The sequence below is a fragment of the Oncorhynchus tshawytscha genome, linkage group LG28 (genome assembly GCF_018296145.1).
Source record: "Oncorhynchus tshawytscha isolate Ot180627B linkage group LG28, Otsh_v2.0, whole genome shotgun sequence".
Taxonomy (NCBI): Eukaryota; Metazoa; Chordata; class Actinopteri; order Salmoniformes; family Salmonidae; genus Oncorhynchus; species Oncorhynchus tshawytscha.
This window is the reverse complement of record NC_056456.1, coordinates 29,740,266-29,752,928: the sequence shown is the minus strand read 5'-3', so window position 1 is coordinate 29,752,928 and position 12,663 is coordinate 29,740,266. Positions and strand designations below refer to the sequence as shown.

Below are 12,663 nucleotides of genomic sequence, written 5' to 3'. Positions count from 1 at the left end.
CTGTATATTGAAATGCATTATCTTGATACAGCCTTGTCCCATATGAGTTCATGTGTATTACATTTCTGTTGGTAAAGCGCTGTAAGGGAGAATGCACAAATTATTATTTCAATCAATTATTGATATCTTAATTAATATTTAGAAAATGCACTTTTTGTTGAACTTTAATGTGCATGTCAGATATCTTTCCAAAACGGAATGTATCCTGTAGTATACTACTGTATAAATTAATCATGCATGAATTTGTAGTTAACTATCCCGTCCTGTGACTACTGTACCTGGGATTTAATTTTATTGGTGTTATAGCTAGTGTGGACTTCCCAGTCAATAACCCAATCAACACACTGTAACGATCGTTGTAGGTGGAAGAAGAGGAGGACCAATGCGCAGCGTGGTAAGTGTCCATGTTTTTAATAAAATAACTGAACAAAAATACGACAAACGAACAGTCCTGTACGGTGAATGGAAAAACACAGAACAGAAAATAATCACCTCCAAAACACAGGTGGGAAAAGGCTACCTAAGTACCTAAGTACGATTCTCAAAAAGAGACAGCGAACGACACCTACCTCTGATTGAGAACCATACCAGGCCAAACACATAAACGCAACATAGAAAACGAACGTAGACTACCCACCCCAATTCACGCTCTGACCAAACTAAAACAAAGACATAACGAAGGAACTAAGGTTAGAACGTGACACACACACAACCATACAAACACACACACACACACACACACACACACACACACAACCATACACATTTACAGGCACACCCATTTCTAGGTAACAAGAGGACAAGTCAATTATTTTCCTTAATGTCAATACAACTTTATTTTGATGCAGAATTATCAATTGAGAATAACAAATACAAACAAAAGCGAAATCTCCATGGAACAACTTAACACTTAAAATAACAGAGAATACAATTTAAACTTTAAAGTATTCACCTTGGAGTTTTGCATTAGTTTAGTACATAATACTAGACCACCTGCAAACAAAAAAGATCACATTGTGAAGCATAAAAAACAGTAGTATAGTTGAAAAAGGCATCTCAAAATGGCAATGTCGGGTCAAGCTTTGAATATCCTATACTATAAGTGGCTATCACATTAAACATTTTAAATGAAGTTAATTATATAGGTAATCATAATATGCATTCTTTATTTTAGAACAATGATAGATTCGTTTTTTACTGCTTTGGATTTCCACATTTATCATAATATTCTTATTGCCTCTTTAGTTTAAACTCTATTTAGAGGAAAATACAATACGAAAATACCATAAATATCTTTCTTTTGTATAACCAAGACGGTACTTAAAAATATGTAAAGATCTTAACTGAACAATATCATAATGTACTCATCCGGTAGTCCATCTGTGTTCATTACATTGTGTCATATCTCTTACAATACCAATTACATATTTTATTTCACAATAACTTTAAAAGTACAGTACCAGTAATGAATATATATATATTCAAGCTGTATCAATAATAGAACTGGAAACATCTAGCAAAGTTCAGGAAGTTGGCAGCTGTAGTAATATGGAATGGGATTATTCAGGTTTGATGTTCTTCACTCTTGTTCGTGGTTGACAAATAGTCCTGCCTCCCATCTCTGAGCCATCGCATTCTTTTTCCTTGGTAATGTGGAGAGTGATTCTGGGAACTGGGGGAAAGAGTTTCACCTGTAAAACTGCATGCAGTTTCAAGGTGAAAATGGATGGTGTATAAAATGGTTTGTAATGAAAAAACAGTATCAGAAAATGTAATGAACACAATTAAACATGAGCACATGCAATGTTATTTAGTGAGGCATTCAGATGACATTTAGTGAGGCATTCAGATGACATTTAGTGAGGCATTCAGATGACATTTAGTGAGGCAATCAGATGACAAAATATTTTTTTCTACACTGGTCATGTTTTGCAATTGGCATGACAACGAACACCACAAGGGAGTTGACTAAACCACAAACATTTGATCAGGTGACTAGGCTAACATCTGTTCGTTGATTAATTATGATTGGAGAAGATAGGACATACCCTATGGTCACATGACAGGGTGGAGCGGTCCAGCTTTCGAGTCCTTGATGGTGATGAAGGGGAAGACACACATTTCAGTGGCACTTCTGAAGAAGAAAGAGAAACCATTAATACTCATACATTCATATGCTTAGAGACCTATATCACAAATTTGGACAAGTGGTGACCACTAGTGATGCAATGAAAACACAACACAGCTACAAACCACAAACTCTTTCCCATATTAACCGTGCTCTTCATCAGTCATCAGCACATACCTGCTGTATCAAAGCTCAGGTTCTCCAGGTTCGGGGACACCACAACAGTGTCATACTTCTCCCTGGTGTGCATCTGGCTCCTCTGCCTCCTCCACTCCTCCTCCCTCTGCTTCACCATCTTAATCTCCTGGTCCACCAGGGACATGGAGCTCCGCGAGCGCAGTTTGAAGAAGGGGTTGTTGACAAATGTGCTCTCCTGGGTCTCCTGGCAGGAGGCCGAGCTCAGGCAGAACTCTGAGGCACTCCGAATGATCAGGTTAGACGTCTCTAGAATGATGACGTTGGCTGACGTCTCCAAAGGCCACTCGCTGTAACGGCTGGGACCCGGGGATAGCAGGGATCCTCGGGTGCGGTGCCTTGGGCTGGCTGGGTAGGAGTCTGGCTCCAGGATGATCACGTTTTGGGCGGTCATTTCATGGTAGGTCGCACACCTCGGTGTGGGTGAGGGGGAGGTGGCTATGGAGAAGGTTGGGGTTTTTGCGTCTGGAGACCTCAGTGGCCTGCATCCGGGATCACTAGAGTCAAACATCTTCCGTTTCTCCTCCACCTCCTGGCAAAAACCTTTCCCGTACTTGCCGGGGTAGAGAGTGGTTGGTCTGGGATGTGCGGATGATTCTCCAGCTTGACCCTGTTTTGCGATCCCTCTCTCCCGCCTGAAGTTTTCCTCACGCTCTATGGTCTGTCGTATCTCCCTTTCGACAGGGTTGTCTGAGTCCTCGTAAGGGGACCTGTAGCTGAGGTCATCCAGACCTGAGTCTTCTGAACATGGGCTGAACTGGGTGTGATGAAAGTCACCCAGGGCGAGGTTGTCGAGTTCGGTGTCCCTCCTGGGTCGGTCGATGTTCCTGACAGGTGTGTACATGGCGCTGTGGCCTCCCTGGCACATCCCCTGCTGTCTGACAGTGGGCTGGTGGACCTGGACCTGTCCTTTGGTCTGCTCCTCCATTTGGCGCCACTGCTTCCGAGCCCCCTGGAAGTCCACATGCTCTGTACTAACGTTCTTGCTCGTCATTTCTTGTATCACACAGTAGTCTTGAGGAACCTTCTTATCAGGGTCAGAGCTTACAGAAGAGCTTGCAGATGTAGAACGACGTACTTTGCAAGCTCCGCCTTGGCTGGCCTCTTCCTCATCCTCTGGAATCTCTGATAAGACCTTGAACTGGTCAGAGGACATATCTTGGTCTTGGATCTCGCATTCTGTGGGGCAATCGGGTTGTTCAAGCTCGTGAGGACTATCTGCAGTTTCATCCTTGGCCCCATTCTCTGCCTCCCCTGCAAATGTATCCTTCTCGAGAGCATCTTGAGCATTTCCATCACACCTTTCCTCCTTGTTGACTGTAGATGCAAAAGTGGACCTCCATTGGTCATCAGTCTCGCTGTCTGATGACACGATGGCCATTTCTACCTGCAGACAGTCACTCAGGTCGTCTCGGTCAAGGTCATGACAGGACCCCGTAGAAACGTCAGAGGAGACCTCCTCTCGGATAAGCTGCTCCAAGATGGACTCTTGTGTCACCATCACTTCTGATGGAGCAGAGTTGTCCACGTCATCTTCTGCAAGCAGGTCTTCCACCTTGCAAACGGGTTCACTCCCAAATATACTTGAGGAGTTGAGTAACTCTTTTAGACTGAAGTCATCTTGTCCTGTCCCAAAGTTGAGAATCCCCTCCTCTCTGTTTCCCTCCACATGTTCATCATCCTCGTCTGGTTCATCCACTGACGTTTTTATGTTCTCTTTTGTTCCTCTGTATTCTGCGAAAGGTTCTTGGTCACATTCTTCCTCGCTCTCACTAAGCAGGGGTCTCTGGTCCTCCGTTTCCCCAGAATCCATTTTATAGTCTGTTAGCTCGTCCGTCCCTGAAAGCTGGCTGGTCTCCATGGCTACGGCCCCAGAGTGGGATTCTTGTTCTTGTTGTTTCTCTTGTGGAGTGTCGCTGGCACTGGCACTGCAGCTCTCTCTCACTTCATTCCCCTTTATCCTCTTCACTCCAGCTGTGGCTCTCTATGGAAGTCAAATAAAACACTTTAAGGGTAGGATAAGGCAGACCCCCAAAAAATGGTATCTGAATAGATCAATGGGATAGCCTACTGAACCTGGTATGAGGTATTTTTGTCTTTTTTCGATGGCTCTTTTGATGAAGTGTGGTGGCGAGTGGAATTCCTTATTTAGTGAATCTCAAATTAAGTAACACCTATACCAGCCAGTACCCTCAGTTCCATGTAAAAATATATAGTTTATCCTTATAGGTGGTATAATGTTATGCTTTTAACACCCACCACAGTGACTGGTTAACTGGTTATCATTTTGGTTCTCTGTGATATGACACACCAGGGTTTCACCACGCCATTTTAATTTCATCAAAACACCGTCGTCACTCTGGTGCTCACCGAGGGTGGGAGGAAATCTTTTGAAAGCATAAAATACCATGAGACATGCTTCAATCCGAGCATGGCTTCACTGTAAGTGGGTGAGAATTAGCATGATTTTGATAATTTCACAGCCAAGCATGTGATTCTGCCAGGGATAACATGTTGATGTCAAAACAAACATAGTACTGACATACATTAAAAAAAACACAGAAAATGGCTAGGTGAAGGGAGATGGGCTTGTTCTCATACATACTGTATGTCTTTAGATGAATGTTTGGATAAGGTTTTCATACAAGAGATGCAAGCTGTCTACATACAGTACATGTATGCATGAAACATGGTGACCAGACCATTTTCTGAGGCCCTTAATAACAGTTTACATGTGATTAAAACTGACTTCTTGATTAGGGGATGTAAGTAAATCAGCCCACACAGTTGCCCTAATCAACATACCTAGCATTTGCTAAGACAACATTTATTGCATAGTGAATACACCCACACACCAACACTGATAATTCACACCATTGGAGTTGGCATAGGCTACTGTCCACCAGTTGGACAGCACTTATTTTCAAGTGAAGCTGTGTAGCGTGCTTATTTCCTAAGTTGTTTGAAAGCTTGGAGACCCCATATCTGCAAATAATCAACAGTTTCTTTATCTGAAGAAAAACAAAAACATGCTGAAAGCATTGCACATGTTTCTGAGTGTGTGTGTGTGTGTGTTTGTTTGTTTACGCACATGTTGCAAACATGTGGCGCTGCATACTGTGACAATGGCATTGGGCAGAGAACAGAATAAACACATCTGAAAGAACAAATTGGATCCATTATGTAAGAATGAAATACCTCGGCCCCCGTCATTTCGGTTGTGTCCCAATAGCGTTTGAACATTGGGTCCTGGTACTGCAGTACAGGGAATCAGTACATTCGAGCCCTCAGGTCATCCAACCCAGCCTCCATCCACCACACTGTACTAAGACCTGAATTCAACATGTACTGGTCATTCATCCATAATGCTGTATCAATCCTAATGCTGATGGTTGGAGTGATTTCTTTGAAGCTCTTAACTTGCACTAGCTTTGCTTCTCCAGTGCACCACCATACAAACTATTCCTCCCATATACTGGTGTTTCTGACTGTCTCCTGGATGGAGATCAAGTCCACTTGGTGTGAATCTCTTAGCAAACATGCTGTACTGTATATGGTATAAATATAGCTTTGGAACGGTTGCCTAGAAACTTGCTGATATGAAAATCCAAGCCCTCCTGGGAGCAGCTTGTAAGAGAGATGCCTTTTCACATCTTTTATTCTCTGGGTCATATTTAATGTACATAGAGCAGTATTAAATGTACAGTAAGCTCTCTGCAATACCAGTAATGGCTAGATCTGCCAGATGGACCAGATTTATCTTGAATGATACAACAGGGACATGTGTTGAAAAGTAGGGTAGCCTAACCCACTGGCCACACCACGTCATTTCAACATGGAAATGTAGCTAATTTTTGGTTGAGACGTTGATCAATGAAATGTCAACCTTTATTTACCCACTCAAAAAGACAGCCAGAAGTTAGTTGAATTCCCAATGTGTTATCACATGCATTCAACCATCTAAAAGCACTACCAAATTCCCCATGGAAAAACAATGTCAGATTTTTGTGGTTTAGTTGTCATCTAAATGTGTTACGACTTCAATTTCAACCATTTAAAAACACAACAAAGTTCAAATGGGATTACAATGTCAGATATGTTGTATTTATACTACAATTTAAGGTGTTATCACTGTGCTTCATCTAATAGCACTACCAAATGACCTGGATTGTAGTTGAGATTATATTACAAGATTTATTAATTTGTTCATTATATTTGTTAATATATAATATAATGAATTTGTTAATATTTGTTCATTAATATTGTGAAGATCTCCACAGACCTGTGATCTTTGCATGCTATCCTGAACATACACACTTTCTATGATGACATAATAAGACCTTTAGAGTTATAGTAACCTCTAAATGTGGCCATGGATGAGTTGAATAAAAACTGTTACATAGCCTTAACTTTAGGCTATTTACTGTATTACAAACGTTATATTGAATTGTGTTGGTTGACAAACAAATATCACTATTTTAAAGGAGATGTACCTAAAGCTTGGATAGTTTCATCTGAGCCACTGGCTTCATCCTATTCGTTAGCTTTTATTTTAGTTTTAGTTGGAGATGTGAATCCAACATGTAGACTATTGAATCCAACAAGTTAATAGGCTATTTACGTATTGCAAAAGTGAGATTAAATTGTGTTTGGTTGTCAACGCAACCAAATATCTCCATCTCAACCAAAAATCAAGTAATAAAACAGGACTATCAAATCAAACTTTAAATGCACTTTAAATAAAGTTTGATTTGATTTATTCCTGTTCTTTTAACTTCGATTTTCTGGTTGAAATGGAGACGTGAATCCAACATATTAAATTTGACATTCACTAAAGCTTGAAACCCTGAACCTATATGTATTAATTATTTTGTTGAACCCTAGGGCTATATGTATTTTTTTATTTTGTTGAATCCTGGGCCTATATGTATTGTTTATTTTGTTGAACCCTGGGCCTATATGTATTGTTTATTTTGTTGAACCCTAGGCCTATATGTATTATTTATTTTGTTGAACCCTGGGCCTATATGTATTGTTTATTTTGTTGAACCCTGGGCCTATATGTATTGTTTATTTTGTTGAACCCTGGGCGTATATATGTATTGTTTATTTTGTTGAACCCTGGACCTATATGTATTGTTTATTTTTGTTGAACCCTGGGCCTATATGTATTGTTTATTTTGTTGAACCCTGGGCCTATATGTATTGTTTATTTTTGTTGAACCCTGGGCCTATATGTATTGTTTATTTTTGTTGAACCCTAGGCCTATATGTATTGTTTATTTTTGTTGAACCCTAGGCCTATATGTATTGTTTATTTTGTTGAACCCTGGGCCTATATGTATTGTTTATTTTTGTTGAACCCTGGGCCTATATGTATTGTTTATTTTTGTTGAACCCTAGGCCTATATGTATTGTTTATTTTTGTTGAACCCTGGGCTGAATTGAAACAATAGCTTTTGATTTCTTCGCAAACGCTTATACAGCATGGTTAAATGTAATTTGCACTGTTAAACCTACCCTTTTGAATGACTTCGATAGCAATGGTGAATATATTTAGTTTTTAAGAAATCTCTAAATAATCATTCTCACGGTAACACATTGGTAGTAGTTAGTGACAAATTTCAAAGCTCGGCTTGGTTAAACCCCGGGATGGGAGACCAAATGCAATAGCTGTAGATACATTTGCTCTCCAGTAGGAGGTACTGCTAAGCCTATTGTTTTTTTTTTCTGATAGTGGATATAACATTGAAGTTCTGACGTTGTTTCAAAGGTACAAACTAAACATATTTTATACAAGGTTGAAAATTGGTGACATAATGATGACATAATTCTGTGGTTGAAATGTCACCCTCAAAACAACAGTTTTGATGACTTTTTGCAAATCCAATGTATTTTCCATTTAGATTCCACGTCACAATAGCTTGACAAATTACGTTGAAAAAACATTGATTCAACCAGGTTGTGCTCAGTGGGGAGCTTTACTTTACACACACAAATATGTTACTGAATAGCATTATGAATGTTTACATGTACAGTTTGAAAATTCCATGAGAAGGAAATCTTTTGAGTGCTTTGCAGAAGGTCAAATTACCACAAGCCTAGGGATGGATTCACCTGCCAGGCTATCAGCAACTCATTTCACCTGCATGGCCATGTATCTTTGTGTTGTCCATGTGTACTGTTATATCATGACCACGTGGCCTGCTGTAGGTGTATGGACCCAGCACATCCTACAGGTAATGTGTTCTGTTTTCTACTCAATCATTGCAAAATGGAGTCTGTGGTCTGCACAACCAAGATAGGTTTACTGTTTTGATCGTCTGCAGACACAACAAGGATGATATCAACAGCTGGTTACAGTAGGATGAAATCCCTCAGTTCGGTTTACGTGGGAGGTGGAAAATACAACTGAAAGATGACTTGATTGTTGAGTATGAGGAGAGTCCCTCACAGCCCTTCCCTTGTTACATCAAAGGTTGAGTGATGTACTCTGAATAACCTGTTCACAATTTTCCCAGGATACCCAACCAATGGGAAAATGATCCACCATTTGCAGTGATACAGAATGAGAAAATTCAATTCTAGGAAATCTCAGAGAGTAAATATGTTTATGAGAATGAATTGCTTGGCTGATAATAATGTGAAAAATGCCTTAATTTAAAGGGACATTTTTAAAATCTTCGTAAAGGCCAACCACCTGTCATATGGCTGAGGACCAAAGACATGTTGGACAACAGATAAAATTGTCACGCGCAAAATGCTTAGGATACCCCACTGCGCAAATTACAGACATTTCACACCATTCTGCGGGGTGATGTAGATAGCAAACAGACATGCACCGACCAGGCAAATGCCAAGCATAGTGACAGATTAACTCACGTGCCGTAGCTGTGCAAAATCCATGCGATTTATGTACCCATCCAAGCCTTGAGTTGCCAATCAAAACAAGCTGGCCGTGGCGAAAATATACAGTATACTTGGGTAAGATAACATATCTGGTACCTACCAGCAGCCTCCAACAGAGCAACCAGAAGGATATCATCTCCAATTTACCGAAGCGACCACATATTATTTGAACTACATTCACTGGTAGAGAACTCAACCAAGCGGCCACCCGTTGCGAGTAATTCATAGGTTTAATTTGAAGGAGGAAGAGATTCGCGTTTATGTGGGTGTGTGTGGTAGGTGTCGGTCGGAATTATCGATTCGAAAGGCAAATTTGTCTGAAGTTAACTAGAGCAGACGCAATAAGTATTGGCATAAACGCCACTGAAATGCATTGCATCGCCCGCGACCCCCCGCGCTTCTCTCACAGCATCCTGCCCAATCCCCATACAGATAGATACGTTGGGCGCGTATGCATCGGATACTGCAGCATCCAGCTATCGCCCCCAGGCTCCTTCTCTTTCAGAGACCAGCTATCGCCCCCAGGCTCCTTCTCTTTCAGAGACCAGCTATGGAACGTTTGATTTTGCCTGCACTTTTTAGAACCCTTTCGATTTCCATGACCAACGTCATTGCTGCTCTGAAATCATTAGCTCACTGATTATTCATTGTGGTCCATTAAAATCCTTTCCCATAAAGGGCTTCAGTGTTTTACCAGCTGTCAGGATTTGTCCATACAATTATTTCAATTGACTGACCCCTAAGTTCATTGCTTGGGCTGTCTGGGTTATAGTATTAATATTCTGTGACTAAGTGGACAATTAGAACATCTAAATATTTCAGTCATTTCAAGGATAAACCAGAGCTGAGTGGTGCAAGTGAGTGAAGTCTCTGGTGAGGGTACTGTATTGAAGAATAACCCCTAGACACAGTTAAAACTCACTGCTGTTAAAAAGCCATTCCAATCTGGATCAATGATGGATCTTTAAGTGAGGTGGATGAGAGTGCCTTGGCAGGACTGGCTTTTTAATCTTTTAATGCTCCACTTTTGTTCTGTGTCCAACATTTGGGATCAGTTGTTCACTTTGGGCATGCTGGGATAAATGAGGCAGTATGCCTACCATTAATAAAGGTGTTCAGTTAATCTGCTGAACGCGTTTGTTTTTTATGACCGTGTTTTAGTTTCTGCTTCCATTTTCTATTTATATTTTGATGTGTGTATTTTCTTTAATTTATGTAACTCAGGGCTCATCTGTAAAAGAGACCTTGTTCCCAATATGACTCCCTGATAAAATAAAGGTTAAATACAAAATAAAATAATAATTCAATAAAATAAGAGGAGAACCCCAACAAAAGCCACCATATCTACCCCATATGCTAAACAAAATTTCTACAAAGCACAGTTAGTTTTAGTGTCCCAAATTGGCTAAAATGGCAACCCTGGATATATATCTGTCTCTTGTAATGTGAATGGCCTGTATAACTCTGACATTTTGAGTTCCAGGGGGGCATTCCAGCTGTTCAAAAAACCGAAACTGTATGTCAGAGTAGCTTTCAAAAGCGCTTCCTCAACTCACAACAACTTTTCTCAGCTCTCCATCCAGCATTAAAACCTATAAAACACATTTTTAAAAACACTGCTCTCAGTCTTAAACCAGTGGTCAGCTTGACAACCTCTCTAGTGTATGCAGGAATGCTCAGTGCTGCTGTGAGTGTTTTTACAGTTTAATCCACCCTCACTCTATGTTCTCCTCAGCTCAGCTGGCTCACTGGGGCAGAGCTTTGTTTCTATCCACTTCAACCACACACTTAAGCCACAGTAAGAACCGAATCAACCAAATACCAATAACACAACCTACCTTATGTTAAAGCAGAGCTCTCTCCTCCTCTTTTTCTCACACTCTAGCCTACATCTCTATCTTTCTCTCCCCCTCTCTCACTTTTTCTCTCTGTATCTCTCAAACACTCTCCATCTTTATCACTCTTTTTGCCTTCCAGAATACAATCCCAGCAGTACTAACTCAATACTCTGAACTGGTAACCACCTCTACAAGACTATCAAGTGCAAAGCACATTTTTGTGACCTTCCTACTTTGGTCACCGTCTCTAAAGTGTCGCTATTTGTCATCAGCCTGATGCTGAATAACTAGGTGATGACCAAACGTCATGTTGTCCTACTGATCTCTTACCTCTCAGGGTCTTTCCACAGTGATTCAGGCTCGGACTGGTCCAGTGGTGGAGTGATGAAGTGGAGTGTGCCTGTCTGCATCTGTCTGACACACACACACAGTCACCACAGCGGCAGGCAGCGACACAAATCGGGTGCGTGGAAATCAGCCAATCACGAAACAGAAGCTTTGATGACAGTTGTGTGTGCAACATGCGTTCACAGGCTCACACATTGAATATCACAAGCTAAGGGCAGCTACACGGTAAATGCACTGACTGTACAAAACATTCAGAATATTGAGCTACACCCCCTTTAGCCCTCAGAACTGCCTCAATTCATTGGGGCATGGACTTTACAAGGTGTCGAAAGCATTCCACAGGGATGCTGGCCCATGGTGACTCCAATACTTCCCACAGTTGGGTCAAGTTGGCTGGACGTACTTTGGGTGGTGGACCATTCTTGATACACACAGGAAACTGTTGAGCGTGAAAAACCCAGCAGCGTGGCAGTTCTTGACACAAATCGGTGCGCTTGGCACCTACTACCATACCCTGTTCAAAGGCACTTCAATATTTTATCTTGCCCATTCACCCTCTGAATGGCACACATACACAATCCATGTCTCAATGTTTAAAATTGATTCTTTAACCTTAAATCTCCTCCCCTTCATCTACACTGATTGAAATGGATTTAACAAGTGTCATCAAAATGGGATCATAACTTTCATCTGGTCAGTCTATGTCATGGAAAGAGCAGGTGTTCCTAATGTTTTGTACACTCAGTGTAGATCTTGCATACACACACACACACACACACACACACACACCAACATGACATTTTCAAAGGACTTACTACTTTTCATAATCACATATGGCACGTGTTACATCTGTCAACTTGACATTCTAATCTCCTTCATCCTCATTAATCACACTGGCTCAGAGCAGTAGCAGAAGAAAGATGCAAAACAACAACCTGACTATTTGATGTGTTGTTGTTACATGCATGGCACCAACAGCTGGGATGGAATACAAAGACTCCCCCACACAGCCTCCTACACAGCTAACCGTTAGCTACTCTGTCAGGTTTTGTGTGGACCCCAGAAAGAGTAGCTGCTGCGTTAGTAGCAGCTAATGGGGATCCTTAGAAAATACCAAATACTACTCCTGTCAGGGATTTTAAATGGTAGAAGAATCAAGGTCTGTGAATATGGATTTTTTTCTGGCTTCACAATTGATCTTTTCTCTATAGCAGTGTTTCCCAACCCTAGTACTTGACTACTCCC

At 41.0% G+C, this 12,663-nt stretch overlaps 1 protein-coding gene across 4 annotated transcripts; it reads right to left on the bottom strand.

The window, feature by feature from the left end:
* Positions 1 to 811: 811 nt before the first annotated feature.
* On the bottom strand, positions 812 to 11,548 carry LOC112227054. 4 transcript variants are annotated; one of them, XM_024391855.2, is made up of 4 exons: positions 11,401 to 11,548; positions 2,306 to 4,307; positions 2,049 to 2,134; positions 812 to 1,672 (listed from the first exon to the last, which is right to left on the bottom strand). In XM_024391855.2, the coding sequence occupies exons 2-4, from the start codon at positions 4,182 to 4,184 to the stop codon at positions 1,580 to 1,582; spliced, it is 2,058 nt and encodes a 685-aa protein (XP_024247623.1). In that variant the 5' UTR covers positions 4,185 to 4,307; positions 11,401 to 11,548; the 3' UTR covers positions 812 to 1,579. The 4 variants fall into 4 exon arrangements, with proteins under 4 accessions (XP_024247623.1, XP_024247621.1, XP_024247620.1 ...); XM_024391853.2 differs by lacking the exon at positions 11,401 to 11,548 and adding an exon at positions 9,333 to 9,792 and having other exon boundaries at positions 812 to 1,699; XM_024391852.2 differs by lacking the exon at positions 11,401 to 11,548 and adding an exon at positions 9,333 to 9,792.
* Between the last annotated feature and the right edge of the window lie 1,115 nt (positions 11,549 to 12,663).

Bases quoted from the DNA above. Each gene is read 5' to 3' on its own strand.
- LOC112227054 (XM_024391852.2), bottom strand. From the start codon at position 9,458: ATGAATTACTCGCAACGGGTGGCCGCTTGGTTGAGTTCTCTACCAGTG. The intron at 2,135-2,305 runs GTATGTGCTGAT...TTTCTTCTTCAG, and splicing joins CCTGAGCTTTGATACAGCAG to AAGTGCCACTGAAATGTGTG. The intron at 1,673-2,048 runs GTATGTCCTATC...TCTTTCCCCCAG, and splicing joins CCCTGTCATGTGACCATAGG to TTCCCAGAATCACTCTCCAC.